Genomic DNA, 22,564 nt, shown 5'->3' on the forward strand with positions numbered 1-22,564 from the left:
AACTCAGAAATTAAACTACATGAATGAATGAAACCAGTAGGAGTGAGAGATGTTGAGTGAATGTGGTCATCAACCACATCAACACTATAGCGGCTGTGGCTCAGGAGGTAGAGCAGGTCGTCCAATGATCCCTGGGTCGGCGGTTTGAATCCCGGCTCCTCCTGTCCACATGTCGAAGTGTCCTTGGGCAAGACACTGAACCCCACATTGCATTGCCTCCAATGAGTTGGTCGGTGTGAGCTTGCCACCATTGGTGTGTGAATGTGGGAAGTGAGGACGCTGGCGTCGACTGTTCACCGCTTCACCTCCCAATGTATGAATGAATGAACCATTGTTAAGCGCTTTGAGCACTTGGAAAAGCGCTATAAAAATGCAATTCATTATTATTATTATAGCCTAATAGTATACTTTCTCTGGCCGATCGACGATCAACCAGCTCACAACGTATCACATTGTTTTTGATTGATTGATTGAATACTTTATTAGAAATACATTTAAACAACACGTCGATACAGTTAGACATTTAGGCTAAAAGGATAACACAAAGGCAAGGGTAGTATCAAGTGAAGACTGACAGGAAAGAGAGAAGGGGAGAGACAAGGTCGTCATGAACGGGACTCGAACATGCAGCGCACCAAAGCCTATATGGCATGCGCCTGGACCACTTGGCCAGCGGGCACCTTGACTTGTTTCTTTCAATTCAGCAACGTACAGTAGCATTAAAATAACACCAAAATACATCAACAAATATAAAACATTATCTACCAAGATGCGTTTTGAGCTAGTCGATTGGCTATTTTCAAGAGATTTGGTGTAGAGAGAAACAGGAGGGGCCAGTATAGACCCCTGGTCAATGAACTACAGTTGTTAAAGATGGAGTGCTTTTTGTATTTTTTCCTGTTTATGAGGTGACAGTATACTTCATTAGACCCCTTGGTGTGGTTGTTATGTGCAATGATGTCTTCCCTTTATATTTAGGGTTTCTTCCTGGAGGCTGAAACCTTGACAGTCGCACGTGCCAATGAACAAAAACTGTGATATAGTGGCATCACACTGAGTGTGGCTTCAGTTCAGGTGGATCACCAGTGCACCATCACCACTCCTGGTGATGGGTGCCTGGCAAACCAGGCACACTGGTGGGCGTGTCCACATAAAAACAACATTTTAACAAATACACTTTTTTTGTATAATAACTGATGATCATGTTTTAGGGTGGAAAAAATCACCGCACTCCATCTTTAAATAGATCATATAGATTGAATAATTAGGATCGTTCGTGGCCAAATGTGATTGGAGGGTGTATGACCATGGGACCAGTTGACTTCCATGCCTGCCTGAACTACCGTACCGTAATACTCCTTTTGCTTTTGTGCTTCCTAACTTTACACCCTCAGGAGTGCCTGGTCTGGCATTGTTTTATGTTTTTGTAGGGCTAAGTAATGGGTGATTATTAATAGAAAATATTAATAATTTATTTAAAAAAAAAATCTATAATTTGTATGAATTACGCCATTATTCCTACGTATAAAGTATGAATCACTCTCTGCCTCCTCCCTCTGTCCTCATGCAGATACATGTACACATGTAGACATGTATGCAGACAGACAGACAGACAGACAGGCAGGCAGGCAGACAGACAAATCACTCAAACCGATAAAGGCAGTAGAAAGCTAATCACACCGACCATTGAAACAAATCTGCTGAAGACACACTATGGATCCTGTGGAAGAGATCTATGCCAACGTGGAGGAGCTGGTCGAGACAGACAGGCCCACATCATCCATCTACCATACGCTACACAGACGACCTCAGGACACTACTGGTATGTCTAGATTGTTTTGATTGATTGAATACTTTATTAACAGTTTGCAAAAAAAAGGTACAGTGGTACGAACTATGCAAAAGGTGCTAAAAGGATAACACAAAATTCCATTGTGGTCCTGTGTATTCAATTCCTCGAGACATTTAAAGATATTTTTTTTTGCGGCTTACGCCTTTTATTGATTTTTGAAGGGACAGACAGTAGGCTGACAGGAAACGGGAGAGAGATGGGGGGATGACATGCAGTAAAGGCCGTGTCGGGTCCGGGAGTCGAACCCGCGGCACACTGCGACTGGATTACCAGTCCGGTGCCCAGACCGTTACGCTACGGCCTGGGCCTCCTCGAGACATTTAAACAAACAATAATTTACAATAATAAGCAAAATGTCATCTATACGAATGAAAATGAAAAATGTGAACAGTACCTGTAGGAAGGTAAGGAGTCACACTTTGTATGACTGTTGGTAGGGCATTCCACATTTTGGTGGCATAGCAGGAGAAAAAATGTAACCCCTTGTAGAGCCGATCTACAGCAGTATGTGCCCTGTCTGAGCGTCTAAGACTTTATATAGCAAAGTCAATTGATTGATTGAATCGATTTTAAATCACTGGAAATGTACTTTATGCCGAGGCCTTTTCATAATGTTTATTTATGTTGACGTCTTCTTTTTCTTTTACATTTTTATCCCACGATGTTTGTAACCCATTTGTTTCATCCAGTGTCAATTGTCTAATGTAATCCTATAGGCGCTATAAACTCTGCCATGGACTAACCTCATGCTTCCTTCGATGCATGAGGAGTCCAAGCAGCTGCTTTATTTTGTCTTCTCATTGCCATTTTATACCCTTTCGTCATGCTTCTATTTGTTGTTAATTGATTACTTTATTTATTATTTGTCTTCCATGTTATGTTGCTGTAATCTTGTGTTATTTCAGTGAACTTTTCAAATTGTCATATTGTTTTCAAAAGCGCCAAACAAATAAAGTTTATAATATCATTATTATAAGCAAAGTGACAGTAGGACAGAGAGATTTCAAAACAATGCAATTCCAAAATTATTTATTTTTAGGGAGTGGGATGCCATTCTGGACCAGTTGCATCTCTAAGGCCCAGTGCCATTGCTCAATAATTATAATTATGCCAATAATACTGCCATATTTAGTTTGCGGAGGACTTTTGGAATTTTGCTGAGTGACCCTGTGGTATCTGGAACCACAATTCACATTAATAATAGCGTAAATAACAGTTTTTAAGCTAAACAGAGAGATACTGCTTTTCTCTCTCTATAGAGCCCATGAACAGACTTAAAGACTTGGACTAAAATACTCAGGCCAAAATACGGAGAATGAAGTCGATGACCGACAGATGGATGAAAGTTGTTTCTTCGGTGCTCTCCCAGCTTTTAATTTTAACAGTATGGTATGGACCAGATACAACAACCCCTGAGCCATCTTAAGTTGAGTACTGTAGCCCTGATCTACGGCGTCAGTTCGCCATCGGAACCAAAAAGATACGATGAAGTTGAAACAGGATGTGAGCTAAAATAACCACTGTGCACGTGTACAGCTGCAGAAACCAAGGCTGACCAGAGCCAGACAGACAGTCCACATTTAATGACAGAGGTTACCTATGTATCCACACCTGCAGACTTGCAGAGATAGAGAGTGGTCATTTTGGTGCTTGGAGAGTTTCAGTCACCTGTTGCACACATGGGGTGTCCTTGGAATTAGTAACAGCAAGTACAAATATATAACTCCTTTGTGTGTCCACATACAGAAACCAAACCAGTGAGAATGAGCGCCATGGGGCCAGATGGAACAGCACCCAGCCACAGATTCAAGCTGGCTACGATGTGTCTCGTACCACTGTGTGTTGTCCTGTCCATTACAGCCATTACAATCTCCACACGCTGTGAGTAATTAATTAACCACTTGCTGTAAGCCCTATTTCATTTACACTGTCCAACAACAAAATAGCCGATGATGTCATGCAGCACATTGTGAGCTTGTCAGTAAAGTATAGTAGGTCAGAGCTTGTTGTCGGTATCAGCCAGCAGCGCATGAGTCTGGAGATGGATTGCTGAGGTGGAACCATAGACTGTAAAAAATAGGGTGGAACGTAACACCTATCAGGTCCCAATGACCAAAATAATGCGGATTAATTGAAAAATGCACAGGAACATATTTTGTATATTTGTACAAAGCCTATCTGTCAAAAAGGATAAACCTGATATTGAAACACAATTGTGATTTTCACAGATAATAAAGAGGACACTGGCTTGCGGGTCAACCACACCTCAGAGATGAACCCACACATGTCCAAAGAGAGAGACCAGATCCTGTCCCAGTACAACAACCTGACTAAAGAGAGAGACCTGCTACTAGACAGTTACAGACAGTTACAGACCAGTTACAGCCATTTACAGACTAGCTACAGCACTGTTTCCAGAGAGAACGACAGGCTACAGAGCAGTTACAATGCTCTAGTCAGAGAGAAAGACAGGCTACAGAGCAGTTACAATGCTCTAGTCAGAGAGAAAGACAGGCTACAGAGCAGTTACAATGCTCTAGTCAGAGAGAAATTCAGGCTACAGAGCAGTTACAATGCTCTACGGTTCTCAAAGTGGGGTCCAGCCAGTGGGTCCGTGAAATAATCCAGACTTTTTACTATTATTATTTTTTTGCCAGTGAATTCAGGACCTGGCATGTGTGATACAGTATGTGATCTTAGAAGAAAACACTATGTGGTGTCACTGGTGTGTTGCTGTACTGTAATGAAAAAGTATACTGTATGTATTTGAAATAACTGATATACACAGCTGCAGTACAAGTAATGCCCTGCGTGTGTTACGTTGTTTTGCATTGCTTTGCTGTACTGCAGTGCATAGTGTTGTAGTATTGTGTAATGTCATGTAATGTTGTATGGTATGATGTAGTGTGGTATAAAGTACTTGATTCTAATTGGTCAATCAAGACATTCTGCAGCCTGTTATTTCTGAATAGCAGACCCCTGTTCTGTCTTGGTTTACATTGTTATGTTAGCTAAGAAAATAATACTTTTTTAAATCAGTATTTCACATGAAATTAATGATTTATTCATGATACAATTAAATCAAATGAATGCAGACCTGTCAACTGACATCACCTTGAAATATCTCAGATATCAAAGGCTCAAAATGAATGTTCCAGTACCAGGAAAAGACAAATGCCATGTTAAATATAGTACCGTAATAGTAAATAGTATACATTAGGTAATATGTACAAAATCACACAGAGCCAGCTCTATATGAATGCAGGGCACTAAAGGGCCTTAGGTGCCTGAAATGTTAATCAACCAAAGTTACCTAACAAACAATAAGTGACTTATTAGTATTCAACAATACATGATATGACACAAATACAATTTGTTTAAAAAAAAAAGAAAAAGAAAATATAGCCATGCAGGTATATTCTGGTGACCACCGGAGAGACGGGTGGCAGCCAGAATGTAGACGGCACCCGGGTGAGCAGTATGAGTTAGCGCCCCAGCCTTCCTCCGTGAGGAGGAAGCCCAACAGCCCTCGGTGAGGCCTTTGGGAGGGCCATGCAAGCAGCAAGCGGAGCCGCAGCACCATTTCCCTGCAGGACCATTGCCCACCACTCCTGAATGAAGTGTCTGGTGCTGGGACTCTGGTGCAACACACAGATCCTGAGCCTGATCGTAGGAGGGGCCCGGACAGGAGACAACCCACAGAGCCTAGTCCTTCCATGTGCCAGAAGTGTACCTCCCAGCCCTGGCAGAGTAGTTCTGGAGTAGTTCCAACGGATTGTGTGGCCCTGGTTTTGCCCTAGTGCCTAGTGGGACTGATTGAGGGTAGCTACTGGGACGTAAATCTGGACTTGATTACCCCCGCTGGGTCGCCTGAGTGAGGGGTATGATGTTGGAAGACCCGAAACCCCGTTGACCTCAGGATACATCACTGAGGATACGTCCCAGGTGCATCCATGCGATGTATTTTTAGTTATAGGAGGGCCGGAGGCCATTTTGGCGACACTAGATTGTGAACACACGTCCCTATATTGGAGGTGTTTGAAATGTGTCTGTTCTCTTATTCTGAACATCAATTTTAAATAAATTCAAATGTGATTATGCCAATTTAAAGACGCCTGCACTCAGTGGCTGACTGAGTACTAGACGCTCCACAAAAAGCTGCTCAATAGAAGCTGTATGGATCCTCTGGAGTAAAGCTTTGTCCCTATCACCACCTCTCATTAAGGGGTTAACCACCTCTATCCTCTGAATAACATAACAAGGAACAGAGAGTAGACAGGAGTCTATAGGGTTTCCATTTTATTCTGGTGTGGCTGCAGGTCACAGACACACTGGCTGTAACACCACAAAGGAGGGGCGCTAGCCACTCCTATATTCCTTGATTATAGTGATCTCTAATATCTGATACTAACACCAAGTATATGACACTAGTAAAGGTGAAATAGGCAAAATATTGCAATCCTGTTGGAGGGAGCTAGCCCCTCCTATGTAACACAAACGCAAATTGTGATTGGCCTGAATTACATTTGTGATGATTTGATTGGCTGAGGATGGAATGTGATGTATATTATGTATGATGATGTATGATGATAAGAGCCCCCCTCGCTTCACACAGGTGTGATTTATTTGAGGGGCACTAGCCCCTCCTATATACAGCTTTTGTCCTCACTACACGTCTCAATAATTTGCCATTGACAATGAAAGGAGAAATTACGTCAAATATGACGTAAATTAAACATCAAAACATTCAAGGCCCGCCCCCGCTCGATCATGATTGGCAGAGCTTTTTCAATCGCTGCCCCCAAGCTCTGGAACGACCTTCCCCTGCAACTTAGGCAGGCCCCCTCTCTGGCCATTTTTAAAACCTCACTGAAAACGCACTTTTATTCTTTGGCTTTTAACACAGCATGAGACCTCTGTTCCTGAACTTGCTTCCCCCCCCCTCCTTTTCTTGTTTTGTGTGTTGTCTTTGTATTCTGTGTTTTTAGTCTATGTGTTTACTTACTGTTTTACCTATGTACTGTACAGCACTTTGTGGCAGCTATGGTTGTTTTAAATGTGCTATATAAATAAAGTTGAGTTGAGTTGAGTTGAGAAGGCCCCTCTCTGTACTCTGTCGACTCATCATCAGCCTGATGAAGGTCTGATGACCGAAACGTTGCTCAATAAAATCTAAACTGAAAGTGAAACTAAAGTGAAGACAATGTGCGGGATTCTTTTTCTCAACTTCTTGGCTTTAACAGTCATCCAACTCTTCACCTGGAAAAATCTGCAGCAAGTCCTCAAAAAACCTAATATGCCTATAGGTCAGAAAAGAAAAAACATGCTTGTCTTTAGTTCTATCTCGGGGTAGGGGTATCTCAAAATCTGAGGACCTCTGCTGCTATGTGTAATAACTAATAACCTATATGTTATCCCTGGATCATGATCCTGGTGCCTTTCTTTGTATACAGTGACATTATACAGGCTCCACCTGCTCTCACTTATGTTTACACAGCCAGGATCTGAATGTGTTGTTTGTATTATGTGTTTACACTGTTGTTAACATTTATCTAAGAGAGAGAGAGAGAGAGGGGGGGAGAGAGAGGGGGGGGGTGGGGTGTTGATTAATGCCAATGGTCCTAAAATCTGCTAAGCATTTTAAACATTAGTAATACATGGTTCAAGATTGTAGTTTTATGTTAGAACTTCCCTTTTCGGTTTTTTTCAAATGTTTTTTTTGTGGCTTTCCCCTTTATTTTATATAGGAGGGACAGACAGTAGGCTGACAGGAAATGGGGAGAGAGATGGGGGGAAGACATGCAGTAAAGGCCGTCGGGATCGGGAGTCGAACCCACGGCACACTGCCAGACTGGATTACCATCCAAGGTGCCTGGACCACCCAGGCCTTGAACAACACTTCTATTCAAATGTATTTACCGTACTCGCATGTGTCTTTTTATTGCCACTTCATCCTTTGAGGAATTATCTTAAATGTTATTAATAGTATGTATTGTAATAATAGTCACAAATATGACTGCAATAGGCCTACTCGTGTTCTTACTGTTCAATGAAAAGTAATCTAGTAACACAAATTCTTACTCTCAGAAAAGGTGATCTGGCTCAGTGGCTCTGTACTCTGTCGACTACAATATTTGCATCATGGGGAGATGGGGGATTTGTAAAATGAAAATTTATAAAATGATAATAACTTGGTCACAAAAAAACATCATATGACTTCCACATCAATTTCATGTTGCTCTACCATCAAGGTCTCTTACTGCTGTTTTCTTGTGCCAATCATCATAAACTTTGACACTACATTAGGCTGCTATATACTAATATAAATCACACCTGTGTGAAGTGAGGGGCGCTCTTATCATTATACATCACAATACATCATCTCATGAACAACTGAATTTATGTGATTGGTTAGCCGATTTGCTCATCTACATATGACGTACATTTTCCCTTCATTGTCAATGGCATTTAATGTTTGTGTTGAAACAAATTGACATCATATTTGGCAGACATTTGACCTAATTTCTCTTTTCATTGTCAATGGCAAATATTGAGATACGTGGGACAAAAGCTATATAGGAGGGGCTAGTGCCGCTCAAAAATAGCCAATCTAAAACTAGAAGAACAATCTTCCAATCCAATCCAATCCAATTTTATTTATAAAGCACATTTAAAAACAACAGAGTTGACCGTACAGTAGGCATAACAGTAAATAAAAACACAATGCAACACAAGGAGAACATATATATATACAATAGCCTACAAATAAATACAAAATCAATCAAGGGTATAAAAGCCAAAGAATAAAAATGAGTTTTAAGATGGGTTTTACCAATCTCTAGCAAACATGAATTTGGACCAGGGCGCAGTTAGGCCATCTTTAAGACCTGGCAGTCACTAGGGCTTCGTGTATTGGGGGATCTGTTTAGAGATGGTGTTCTGATGTCGTTTCAACAATTGCAGACACAGTTTAACCTCCCAAGAGAACATTTTTTTGGTTTCTTGCAAATACGACATTTCATTAACTCACTACAGCTGCCAAAGCCACTGCGCTCCATTTACAGTAAAACAGAATTTCCTATGTCACTGTAGTAAGGTATCACATTTCATTTCAACGTTTTACTCACTGCTGTACTCACTGGACCATAAATGGGAGAGGGATTTTAACAATGAGTATATTGAGGATGACTGGCAAGAGGATATTGACTCAGTTACAAAAGGTTTACACCTGTAACAGACTAAGAGAAACACAATATAAAATTCTTCACAGATTAGAGATTACACATCACACCTGTGTTACTAAACAAAATGGACCGTTCAATATTTCCTTTATGTTCGAAATGTCAAACAGATCTGGGTACCTACTATCACTACTTTTGGAAATGTAAGTGTATATCCAGGTTCTGGGGTCAAGTGGCAAGTGAGTTAAGCGACATCTTATCTTTAAAGGGCAACTTTAGTTTTTTTCAACCAAGGTTCATGTTTTAGGTTGTTATTAGAGAAACTAAAAGGTGAGTGTTCATTTTCTTTCATTTGCTGCTTTCTTTCGTTTTGGGGATTTTAGCAGTTTTTGACAGGGGGGCGGGGGCATTCGAGCATGGGGCTAAATATGTATTTTTTTACAAAATATTATGGCGATTTATTTTATTATTATTTACTATAGTCCTAATAAACCCCAAGAAATTACATCTGGCCACAAAAGATCACAGGATCTATTGAATGTGACAAACTGACATATTGAGCCTATGACACACAGTATAAGCCTTCCCCCAGTAGGCTACCTTCACATTCAGTAGATCATGTGATCTTCTGTAACCAGATGTAATTTCCTGGGGTTTATTAGGACTATAGTAAATAATAAATAAATAAATCACCATCAAATTTGGTAAAAAAAATACATATTTAGCCCCATGCTCGAATGCCCCCGCCCCCCTGTCAAAAAGAGCTAAAATCCCTAAAACGAAAGAAAGCAGCAAATGAAAGAAAATGAACACTCACCTTTTAGTTTCTCCAATAACAACCTAAAACATGAACCTTGGTTGAAAAAAACTAAAGTTGTCCTTTAAGGTGAAAATAAAGAAGGATTCAGGAGCTTTCTTACTGGGATTCCCGTCAAAAGAAATTAATTTGACACCCTGACAATTCAAACTATTTGATAAACTTTCAGCCCGGAAATGCATTCTGATAAACTGGATTAAGGATAAGCCTCCAATGGTACAAATGTGGTATAAAGAGATCTTCGGTGTGCTACTCCATGAAAGACTGTGCAGTGCATAGAGGCAACGACGCTTCCTTTCAGGTGGTGTGGGCCCCATTATTAGATTATTTTCCTGCTGAAATGTCTCTGATCCTTCTAAAGGCCCAATGCCCCATTGATTGGACAGACCTAGGATAGGAAAAAGGGGGGGGGGGGGAATGGGAAAAAAGCTGTATGTTAAAATTCAAAATCACTCCTGTGTGAAGGGAGCTCTTATCATCATACATCATCATACATCATTCCAGCCAATCACAATTTGCGTCCTCACTTTTGTCTTCAATGTCTGTGTTTATACAAACACTCAAAACTCAGCATACTGCATCTGTTCTATTCAGACGCAGTGTGTCATAGATTGTGGTGAGATTGTGGTGAGATTGTGGTGAGATTGTGGTGAGATTGGAGACAGGGATTATTTCAGACAATTCCAGTGAATTCCTTTCCTGGGGGGGACAAGAAAACATGGATGTAAGAAAGACATATGGGACAATGAAAGTGTATACAAATAAACCTGCAGCTTGGGGGATAAGAGATGGTGACAGATTGTCTTCTACTGTAGCTACATGCAGCTACATGAAAGGTCAAGTTTTTTTTTTTTAATTACACATAGATATAGAACACACAGCAAACAGTGATGACGGTAGTTAGGGAGATGCGTGTGTGTGTGTGTGTGTGTGTGTGTGTGTGTGTGTGTGTGTGTGTGTGTGTGTGTGCGTGCGTGCGTGCGTGCGTGCATCAGTTTCAGTTATTATTAACTAATATTACTAACCTGTCTGTTAGTCCTTTCAACATTTACTTCAGTATAAATAATTTCTTCTTTTTTGGTTGAATCTAGAAATGACAGTTAAAATAACAATTGAAACTTGTTACTTGTTACTAATTGTAATTGAATATTACAATTAGCATAGCATTAAATGAACATAATAAATGTACACTTGCACACACACACACACACACACACACACACACACACACACACACACACACACACACACACACACACACACACACACACACACACACACACACACACACACACACACATTTCCCAGAACATCGTTTACTGTATGTACATACAGTAAAATGATAAATTGCACCCTCATCACTGAGGCAACCTTATCTATGTCTCTGTTTGGCTTTCGGGGAAGCCAAGCTCTGCTCTGTGTAAAACAGTGTGCTCTCTGCAGTGAGCCGAAGTGTGTGAAACGTTAAAAGACATCACTGGCTAATGACTGTTTCAAGTTAATTATTATTACAAATGACAAACTATAGAAAAACAGAGTACTAAAAACAAAACAAAGACAGAAAGCCCCGTCTGGAAAGACTGGGGATTTCCATCAGTTAAGTTAAAGAGTTAAAGGGACTTGTTTTAGGGGATGGGGGCGTTTTAGGGGATATTGATCGTGTCCCTGGTTGGATTCCTGTGTGCCATTCTTCCCCTGCTCTCTGTCTGCCTTCATGTCTCTCTATAACTGTTGCTATTAAAATATTACGTTAAAAAAGGGAAGCTTTTTGACACATATGATACAGTACCAGTGACAACACAGGATGTTCAATGTGTACAGCTGCCTGTAAAACACCTACTCCCCAATACTATGATCTTAATTAAACTGTCGGTACTTCTTCACAGTGGTTGCTTAAAGTAAAACCAACCTGTTCAAGCTACTGAATGGATTTCTGGAAACAGTGGAAAGCGCTTGTTGCCAGGAAAGTGTTTTAACACTGCTGTCTATAATGTAATGACTTGGTAGTAGATCACTTTTCATCTGGCCTTCACCCTTTGAACTGTCCAGCTTGTGTGACCTTTAACGGGAGACTGCACTAGACCTGAGTCCCCCGACCATGTCAAGGTGGTTATCCATTGGGAGTAATTGTGTCTTGCAAAAGTCATCAATATGAATTTATATATAGTTTCTAATCTGCAGTGCAATGAAGATATACATAATAACTGAAATAAAACAGATCATAAACTAGCTCCCTACTGTAGGCTACTTTCCAAGATGACACATTAATAAGCAAGTACGTATGCAGTCGTTATAAGTGCTCAGCTTGTCTAACTATCTTTTACTTGGCCATAATGTTCCCTATATCATTTAACAGTGCTGTATCTTTAGGACTTTGTGCCAAACAAAGAGACTATTCAAACTGAGCTTGTTTGGATTACCACGAGAAGTTGAGATGATGCCTTGAGGTGTTCTGTGACTGTCCCACGTCCTCTTCATTATTACCATCGCGATGATTACTGCAAGCACCACAAAACACAACCACCAATATCCGGTCCGGCTGTCGTCACCTGTGGGGAACATTTCAAATCAACATGATAAAAAACAACAGAAAACACGATGACAGAAAACATGTTGTTATGAACAGTGGTGGAACTGTCCTTACTACTTGTAATAATAATAAGGTTGTCGTCACTGCAGAGTGCTGTGATGTTGAGTGACAGTGTGTTGTTATTAGCAGCTGGGTTGGCAGCCACACAGCTGTAAGAGGAGTTCAATGCCTCCTTATCTACAATGAGAGGAAGAGAGGGAACAGTGCTGGTCTGGTTCAGAATCTTCTCTCCTTTGTACCAGTAGAGAACGGTCTCATCAACCTTCTCTACAAAACACACCAGGCTGCAGCTCTCACTGCTCACAGCAGAGACCTTCACATCAGGCATCGGTGCAGGATCTGAAGTGGACAATCAAGACATGGAATTACCTATCTGTATTTGTAAACCCTAAACCACATTTGATTCAGTGCAGAATTATACCAACAGGCTCTTTTACATTGTTTATATGTCTCTAGGTAAATTCAATAAGAATTATTTACAAACCATGTTACAAAGTTGTTTTACCATAAACAGTGAGATGATATAATGTACTTTCTTTTGTAGATTTATCTTCTAATCTATAAATCCCTGAATTCTTTCTCTGCAGTCCTGTGATTGTAAACAGTCCAGGGTCTTTATTCCAGTGAAGTTTTTCTCTGAAATCTTTGTCTAGGATCGTGCTTTCCCTGTCCAACACCACAGCAATAATTGAACTATTTAAAGATAGAGCTCCCAGCTCCTGAATTATTGGGGAAGGTAGTGTGATGGATCCTCCAACAGTCAGGTTCTTCACCACCGTCATATCAGATGTGTTCATCACTGTAAACATGAGGTGATATGACTGTCAGTTAAGATTAACACAACAAACATGCAATAATACAATATAGATCAAAGTGAGAATTAAATGGGATACCACCCAATTTAACAAGTCAAGTCAAGTGTCCCTTTGGATATGAATAATGATGATTTGGGAATGTGATGAACCCTCTCCAGCCTTGTATTTTCAGATAAATTAGTAGTTTTCTTGCAGCAGGTTATGCACAGCTATATGAGTAAATCTGGACACCAAGACATGACCGACACTATTTCCTTTGTGAAAGGAGACTTAGGTCCTGGTGCCACCGCACCTGCAATCAAACCTGAACAAAGGCAAAGGGTACCTTAATTCCCACACTCTGACAGAAATGTTTCCCCTATCTTGGATTTGTAACTACAGAAACATTTAGTAACCTATTAAAAAACACTTCCCACTGGCCACTGGTATGAAACCCCCTGATAAGAAAGGTCCTATTTAGACTTGTGCATGTTCCAGTGAAATGGAACACAAAAGAAAGCCTTGTCCTCTTGTCAAATCAAACTCAACTTATTCTATGCAACAGTATAGCAGAGTCTGTTCTCTGAATGCTGGACCCTGCAGCCAACCCTGCAGAAGTCTCTAAATGGGTGCTACACCAGAATGCGTGCAGTAGGCCTACTTAACATCAGCAATAGTGTACAGTACATGTACAGTAGATTCTGTATGAGGGAACACCAAGGGTGAGGCAGACAATAACAGCCAGGAGAATGAGACTAGCAGGAGTCACACTGCCAAAGACATCAAGAACTGCCAGCCAGCAAATTTGCCCTTCGCTAAACCCCACCCCAAAAAGCAATTGTCCAATGCCAATCCAAATAGTTTAGCAACCGTTGCTAAGGATGGCAAGCTTTCGTCACCTCATATGTCAGTTTTATTTTGCATGGCTGTTTTGTTCCTATATACAGGTTTAATGTTTGTTTTTAGTTAAACAAACATTAAAAATGCCATTGGCAATGGACAGAGTTTAATGTTTGTTTAGTCGCTAACACAAACATTAAATGCCACAAACACACATCACAGAAAACATCCTATTTAGATACATGGATGTTCCAGTGAAATGGAACATAACAGAAAACCACATAGATTCAAATGATGTCTTTTACGACACAGAGGAAACCATTAACCTTCCACTACGTAAATAAGAGGGGGGGGGTCATAAACACATACTTAATTATTTTACAGAATGTCCCATGCATTTCAAGTTTTCAAAATGTATAATGATCTTTAGACAATAATTCAAATTGACAAAATGTATATAGGGCTGAAGTGAGTAATGTATGTTTTGTAATAATAAATAAAATCTACAAAGTAAAGAAAATTCAAGTTTTCAAATTAATGTAGTGGAGTAAAAGTACAATATTTGCCTCCGAGTGGCGTAGTGTATAGTGGAGTAGAAGTAAAAGTACTGGAAATAGGAAATACTAAGTTAAGTAAAGTAGAAATACCTCAAAATTTTACTTAAGTGATTTTTACTTGAGTAAATGTACTTAGTTACTTTCCACCACTGTAAAATGATGACCGCAGCCAGCTTCAAAACGTCATCTACTGTATTCCTTTCAGCCCTTCAGGGGTCGCTATGGCTTTATCTCCAAAACATCTATGCACTGTCCCTCTGATGTACTCGTTGCTGATCCTATCCATCCTTGTTACTCCCAGAAGGAACCTCAACATTTTAGTCTCCGCTACCTCCAGCTCTGCTCCCCCAACTGGTCTCACCATTGTTTGTACACCTTCCCTTTCATTCTTGCTGACACTTTCCTATCACACATCACACCTGACACTTTTCTCCAACTATTCCAACGTGCATGCAAATCACCATTAACAGTGAATGACTTCCTGACTGTCCTCATAGAAGTTAACTTTTTTTGTTTGCGAAAACATCCATAATCCCTAACATCACCTGAGCGCTTCAGATATTTGCTGGTCATCCCATAATTGACCAATTAATTAATTCAAACGAATGGCACTAGAAATCAGCTAGTAAGGCATCCTGTTTGTCAGATATAGAACTGAGAGTTTAAAGTGGATGTGAAATATACTCTTCTTGCTGCAACCCTGCTGTTTCCCATAAAAGAACAATTTTGATAGAGCTCCTACTAATTACGGAAGTCTAAAGCGGAAGTGAAGCATTTCACATCTTTAAACATGGATTGTCACATGGTTCCTGTTTCATCACTGAGGCATGGGTAAAACAGGAACCATGATGATTGATTGTGTTGGGTGGTTGCCTGGTCTTGCCGTTAACTACAAACTTGTACAAAATGTACAAAATAAAGCCATAAACCTCTAGCCTGATATCTTTGTAATGCCTTTTGTAATGCCTAAATTGAATTGTACAAGTAGCCTACTTTGACAACAAGTAGGCCTATATCAATGTGCATGCTTTTGTGATAGGTCGGGTAATACAGCCTGCAGAGGCCCGCTGTAAACTCTCTATGTGTAAACTACTGTGCACTTCTTTGATGGATGTCTGCCTCGCAGCCACTGAGCATGTTCTTTCTCACACTTCTGATAAAGGCTTCCTCATGTTGGTTTTGTAATCAAACACATCAGCTTGTATTTCCTAGCAAGCTATGGTCATGGTCATGGTCACGTGCACGTGCACACACACACACACACACACACACACACACACACACACACACACACACACACACACACACACACACACACACACACACACACACACACACACACACACACACACACACACACACACACACACACACACATTCTTGATTAGATACCGTAATGCATGTTCCTGAAAGTTAAACGGAACGGAACAGAAAGCCACATACGTGCCAGGTTTCATGACACAGAGGTCTTCTAAGTGGAAAAACTTTAGTACAAACTTATTTAAAAAATAAAATAAAGTTTCTTTATTCATATTTTCCAAATCACATGGGTCAATGAAACATTACCCACGCCATTTTGGCCACAGTATACCTAACCTTTCTGTATTTTATCTATGAAATACTTTTGCCACCAATTCCATTTCAATCCAAGATGTTGTTCCACATTATGTGTCAGTAAAGTATAATTATTGTTAGTTTAATTTTGGATCACTGTTTACTTAACATATTGTTGCTGTTGGTGGGATAAAATAGACCTTTTAAGCTACCATTACTTATAAGAGTGTGCACCCTAGCTGTGCTCAAGCAAGGTCACAGAGAGACAGAAAGATTTCTATAGTGTCTGAAAAAGTAGAGACACGTCAGAATTCTCCAGGACAGACGACCCCTCTGGCCTGCGCTTCAAGAGGCGCCCCGATCAACGGACTGATATGATCCAATCTAATTCCTGATGTAACAGGTCGTATTTGCTTTCATCTATGTCTTTGCTGTTCATATCCATATCACATGACCATTCATTTTGGGATAAGTATCCCGGGCAATAAAATATGCCAGTTCTTATTATTCCATGACTTATGTTTACAGCCTGTTTATTGGACTATCAAATAACCTTTTGAACTATAACAGCACATCACTGTCACTTTTGTGCACAAACTGCACAAAAGTAGCAAGAATAGCCGATCTACAAGCTCACAATGCATCACATCACATCCCATCACATCACATTATGACCTTGTTGATCTTGTATTTTCACCATTTTATACAAGTACCTATACTGTGAAAGTACACGTGAAAGTGGTTACGTCAGTGAGGCTTGTGACAAAAAAATAACTAGGTCTACATATTGGATTCAATGAACACAGGTTATTGTTTTCTATGGTAATCGACTGTAGTGTAGGTTAACAATAATCAATATTTTGCTAAAACCAGAACAAATAAGTCTAATAGCCTAGCCCATAGAATAAGACAGTCTAATAAGTCAACTTGATACCATACAGGTTATGTAACAGGAAAGTTAAGAATAAACAGTAATTTACCTATGAAAAATACCAAAATCGTCAGGTTTGGTATCAACATCGTAATCCGAGATGTTTTCGGCATGTAGACTTATACACGAACACACGTCTACACATCATGTGTCACTCTATACCGAAAGGTACAGCCCCCGTTACCATGTACCATGTACCATGTACCTGTCTAAATACTTCCTTAATGTAAACGAAGTCCACACCCACAACACCAGAGGGAGTGCAACAAACCATGTACAACCCAGATTCGGCACAAACAAGGGACTAAATTCTTTTCGCTCCTATGCCACCAAAATGTGGAACGCCCTACCAACAGTCATTAAGACATGTGAATCCCTTGACTCCTTCAAAACCGCTCTCAAAGGGCACCTACGGATGGCTGCAATTCGAAACTGGCCTCTGTAAAATCTGAATCCCCCCCCCCCACCCCATTTCCCCTCACTGTATATGTATCTTTTCCCTTTTTGCTTCCTATATGATGAATTCCTGTTCTGTTCTTTAGCTACATAGAAGTGTCTATTTGTATGTCTCTAAATGTTTTGATGAATTGAACAATGTGGACCCTGTTGTAAACAAGTGTAATGCTTAATTGGGTCGTCCACTCACAGTTGACAGTCTTTGTATTGAGTTTGTGCTTAAAATGTACTGTAAATTCTACAAACTGTTAATAAATATTTCAATCAATCAATCAAACATGGCAACTTCTGCTGAGAGCCTACTGAAAATGGTTACTGTAAATGACAAGCCTCCTCATAACCTCCCCTAAATGTAACCACAAGCATGTCGCAGCGCGGTTCTAATATTAACACATGTTCGCCAACCTTAATCCTGTCGTTTCTTTTTTAATCAGTCGGCAGAGCATGTCCATACTCGTCGAAAACAATTGTAGCCTACTGATCCGAACTGATAACTGCGGTCTTGTCCATTGATAACAGTCGAAGCAGGTGCTTTAACAGTCATCCAACTCTTCACCTGGAAAAAACTGCAGCAAGTCCTCAAAAAACAGACTATATGCCTATAGTATAGCAAAAAATAAACTCATGTCCCAAAATAAAATTTCATAACAATCCATTTAATTAATCTGAGACCCTAAAGAAAACATGCTTGTCTTTATAGTTCTATCTCGGGTTTAGGGGTATCTCAAAATCTGAGGACCTGCTCTGCTGCTATGTGTAATAATATGAGTCCTATATGCTATCCCAGGGTGGTGGATCATCCATCCTGGTGCCTTTCTTTGTATACAGTGACATTATACAGGCTCCACCTGCTCTCACCATAATTATGTTTACACAGCCCTGCAGGATCTGAATGTGTTGTTTGTATTATGTGTTTACACTGTTGTTAACATTTATCCAAGAGAGAGAGAGAGAGAGAGAGAGAGAGAGAGAGAGAGAGAGAGAGAGAGAGAGAGAGAGAGAGGGGGAGAGAGAGAGAGAGAGAGAAAGAGGTGGGGTGTTGATTAATGCCAATGGTCCTATATGCTAAGCATTTTAAACATTAGTAATACATGGTTGAAGATTTCAGTTTTATGTCAGAAATTGTCCCAACTTCCCTTTTCGTCCATCCAATTTTCTATTGTTTATGAAAACGGTATTTTAGTCTATTGAACAACACTTCTATTACATATAATAATAATCACGTATAATTGACCCAACCCCCCCTAACCCCCCTCCGCCCCTGCTTGATTTGTGCTTGCGGGCTTGAGCAGTTCCAGCATGGGTGTGGGCTGGGGGTGGCCTAAATACCGTTACTACTTCTTTTTCCACATTAAGATAATGCTGTGGAAATACAACACTAACCCCCCCCCCCCTCAGGGTGGAATGGCTCAGTCTGACAAACTGCCGTTTGAAACACCTGCTGAAAAACAAGATAACATGAGCTGATAACTGGCAATATATTATCACTTTCAAGTAGTAGGCTACTATGGCTTAGAGCAAATATGTGGGCATCCCCTCACATGAAACACTGACGGGTGGCCAAATCCGTCCCAACTCGTATTGGTGTGAGAATACATTGAACTTGGTGGAAAGCTTCGGTCCTATATGTAATGTACGTAATGTGAGGTCTGACATGTTAACTCAATGTGAATAACAATACTAATACTATTGCTAATAGACCTATATACTAACTAACTGGCTGTTTTCAGAAATTGTCTACACAGGAAATGTTATTGCCTATACGCCAGATGTCACCAAGACAGATTAGCTTGTTGTTTGCATAAAGTTCAGTGGTGTTTGCATAAGGTTCAGTGGTGCCAACGGAACAGAGAAACCCTTAATGTCTATGCTGTATACATAAACCGATGTACAACAACTGATATAGCTTGGCAAGATATTTGGGAGTCAAAGGGGAGGCATGAAGTTTGAAGTTTTAACAAGCAAATATGATAGGCCTAATAAGTGTATTCAGGATCAAGGACTGTTTTCTCAAGAGGAAAGGTGAACAAAGTTCCCAAAGACCACAGACCTGTGATGCAAATGACAGTGTATTTTAGTTCTCATAGCTACCTATATCTAGAACGATTTATACTGCAGAAAGAAGCAGCCTCCATTATTATATTAAGTGTCACACTATAGGTGCCTTGATCTGAAATTCATGAACTGTTACTAACTACTATTACCTATAAAACCTTGTTTTTTATGTTTTTTTGTGATAGACAGTAGGCTGACATAGAGACGGGAGGTGACATGCATTAAAGGCCGTCGGGATCGGGAGTCGAACCTGCGGCACACTGCCAGACTGAGGATTACCAGCCAAGGTGCCTGGACGCCTGAGGCGTCATTTCTGAACGCAAAAGAACAAGGAGACGCACTCGTTTTACTCTGCCGGCTAGCCTACTAGTAGGGCCCCGCCCTACGCCCGTAGCAAGCCTGAGGCGTCATTTCCGATCCTGCCACGCACCGCTGAGCCATGGCCCAGAACTGTTACTAACATTAATGTTAGGCTACAACTCTCTCTCTCTCTCTCTCTCTCTCTCTCTCTCTTTCTTAAATAAACTAATAATGTTATACAGCCACATTATGTGAAATCAGCTGTGGTGGGTTTTATTTTTATCTTACATGTAGCCTAAGCTAAAGATATTTTTATATGCCCTAGTCAGTATATTCAAATCACATGCTAAATGAGTGCTAACACAGCAGGTACAGCGAATGTGGCCTTTCAGAGAACATAGTAAGGAACTCATCAATAACCGAACTTCATGTCACCTTATTATACAAAAATGCCAGGCACAAATGTTGAAACATCTGAAGAACCATACAAATTGTATGAACAGCAATGAATAATAATTTGAAATTCTATTTCATGTTCATGATACGATTTCGTTATTAAATGAGAAACGAATCAAAGGATAACTTGGCACACTCATACCGTGTTTTAGAACCTCTGGTGCTGGCCATACTGATATTTGGTCCTTCACTACTTTGCTTTGCACTGTACTGTACAGTAAATAAATCAGATGTTTTATTGCCAAGAATGTTGTTGATTCGACAAGCAAATTGACATTTATAATAACACAAAATAGCAGTGACACAAGAATCCTTTTAAGTTCAACTGCCACATAAAAATCACACTCGTAAGAAGTGGAGAGACAAGCGGTGCCTATGATTCTGATGATGTCAACAACATGATATCACGGACATTGCATGGTCAAACGGATATTGCGTGCTCAAACGGACATTGCGTGCTCAAACGGACATTGCGTGCTTAAACGGACATTGCGTGCTCAAACGGACATTGCGTGCTTAAACGGACATTGCGTGCTCAAACGGACATTGCGTGCTCAAACGGACATTGCGTGCTCAAACGGACATTCCGTGTCGGAATTGTTGCGGCTGCACCGCTCCAAAAAAAATAAGCTGGTGGAATGGTAGAGCACTAGTATGAATGATACAGTATTATGATGATAGTTCATAGTTCATAATTGAGTCCTCCATGGACTACTGTCATCTATTATAAACTACACTACTCACACTGAACACAATAGACATGAGGTCATTTATCTCAAATAGAGTTCAGCCACACTGTAAACAGTGAATGCATGTCATATATCCTGAAGACCAGAGCAGATGTTCGGAACGCATAAATGGTAAATGGTGCATTTATATAGCGCCTTTATCCAAGGCGCTTTACATAGAGTGCATTACATTCACCCATTCACACATACACATACATACACCGATGGCGGAGGAAACCATGCAAGGCACCAATCAGCACATCGGGATTTTAGGGGTTCAGTGTCTTGCTAACTCCGGGTTCGAACTGGCAACCTTGCGGTTACCATCCAGCCACTCTACCCCTGAGCCACAGTCGCCACATTTTATATTTCTTTTCGTTGTAGTCAATGTGGTGTAAGTGTTACATAACTTTTAGATGAATTAGGAAATATTTGGACTGCGCAAACAGCCAGTGAAATAAGTGATGACTCAAGATTCAAGAGATTGAAGAGGGTTCTATTTGTCACTCACTCGTACAGATAAGCATGTTGTGCCATCGGCCACAAGAATGTGCTAACAACAACACATTATTGGCTTTGGAATGCGACAAAAACAAAGTAGTAGTAATAAGTAGTACGTATGCATTTAGCATAATGCTTTTATCCAATGTGTGATTTATTAACAGTAAGATCATAGCTTTCCTATATGCTGTGAAAGGGGACATCTTGTATAAACCAATGTTTCCGTTCTCATGCTTCTGAAGAAATGGTTCCTATCTTGGTTTTGTGACCATGTGCAACAGCACACCACAGACAATTTCCTGTTTGATACACACGTACATACAGTACATGTTCCAGTGAAATACACAACCGAAACCTCTGTGTTAACTGAAGAAGAGAGGACATGCTCATCTGTGAACTCTGCTCTTCGCCATAATGTTTCTGATTCCCACACTTTTTTACTTGAGAGCTACTTTCAAAATTACCAGCTCAACAAGATCTACCCACTAAAAGAAATATTGCTGAAAATAGCTTAAATATGTACCTGAGGGGGCTTTTGATTAGCGGCACTGGCGTTACATATAAGACAAATGCACTAGACTAGGAAATAGAGGGGGAGATATGGAATAGGTAGGGTTTTTTGGTATTTAATTTATAATGCTATACCAACGTTTGTGTACAGCAACACAGGCCCTTTTTTATGTCAATCAATCAAGTCATCTTAATTCAAGTGGCAGATGCCTTTTTTTTTTTTTCAATATTTAAATTAAATATCCTTAGGGGCATGTCATGTGATCTACCTGCACAGCCTTTGTGATCTACTGGTAGATCGCGATCTACCTTTTGGGCATCCCTGCTTCACATGAATAACATGAATATATAATACACTGAAGTCAAACTAGTGAAGTGAATCATCGGGCAAATACTTGAAATCATCTACCGTAAGTCATTATTAGTGCGGTTGTCATCTGGA

At 40.3% G+C, this 22,564-nt stretch overlaps 1 protein-coding gene and 1 long non-coding RNA gene across 2 annotated transcripts; one reads left to right on the plus strand and one right to left on the minus strand.

Annotated features, from left to right (window-relative positions):
• Positions 1-1,682: 1,682 nt before the first annotated feature.
• Positions 1,683-4,475, plus strand: LOC310859239 (uncharacterized protein; the record flags this gene model as incomplete). The annotated part of the gene is made up of 3 exons (XM_083765641.1): positions 1,683-1,822; positions 3,599-3,733; positions 4,081-4,475. Exons 1-3 carry the CDS (start codon positions 1,714-1,716, stop codon positions 4,473-4,475), a joined length of 639 nt encoding a protein of 212 aa, XP_083621767.1. The 5' UTR covers positions 1,683-1,713.
• Positions 4,476-9,954: 5,479 nt separating this feature from the next.
• Positions 9,955-13,145, minus strand: LOC310858480. Its single transcript, XR_014569205.1, has 6 exons — positions 12,946-13,145; positions 12,498-12,779; positions 12,271-12,399; positions 10,876-10,937; positions 10,378-10,549; positions 9,955-10,238 (listed from the first exon to the last, which is right to left on the minus strand). It is a non-coding gene; the product is annotated as an uncharacterized lncRNA (long non-coding RNA).
• Positions 13,146-22,564: the final 9,419 nt, after the last annotated feature.

Source organism: Protomyctophum parallelum (assembly GCF_964188405.1).
Source record: "Protomyctophum parallelum genome assembly, chromosome: 5".
Classification (NCBI taxonomy): Eukaryota; Metazoa; Chordata; class Actinopteri; order Myctophiformes; family Myctophidae; genus Protomyctophum; species Protomyctophum parallelum.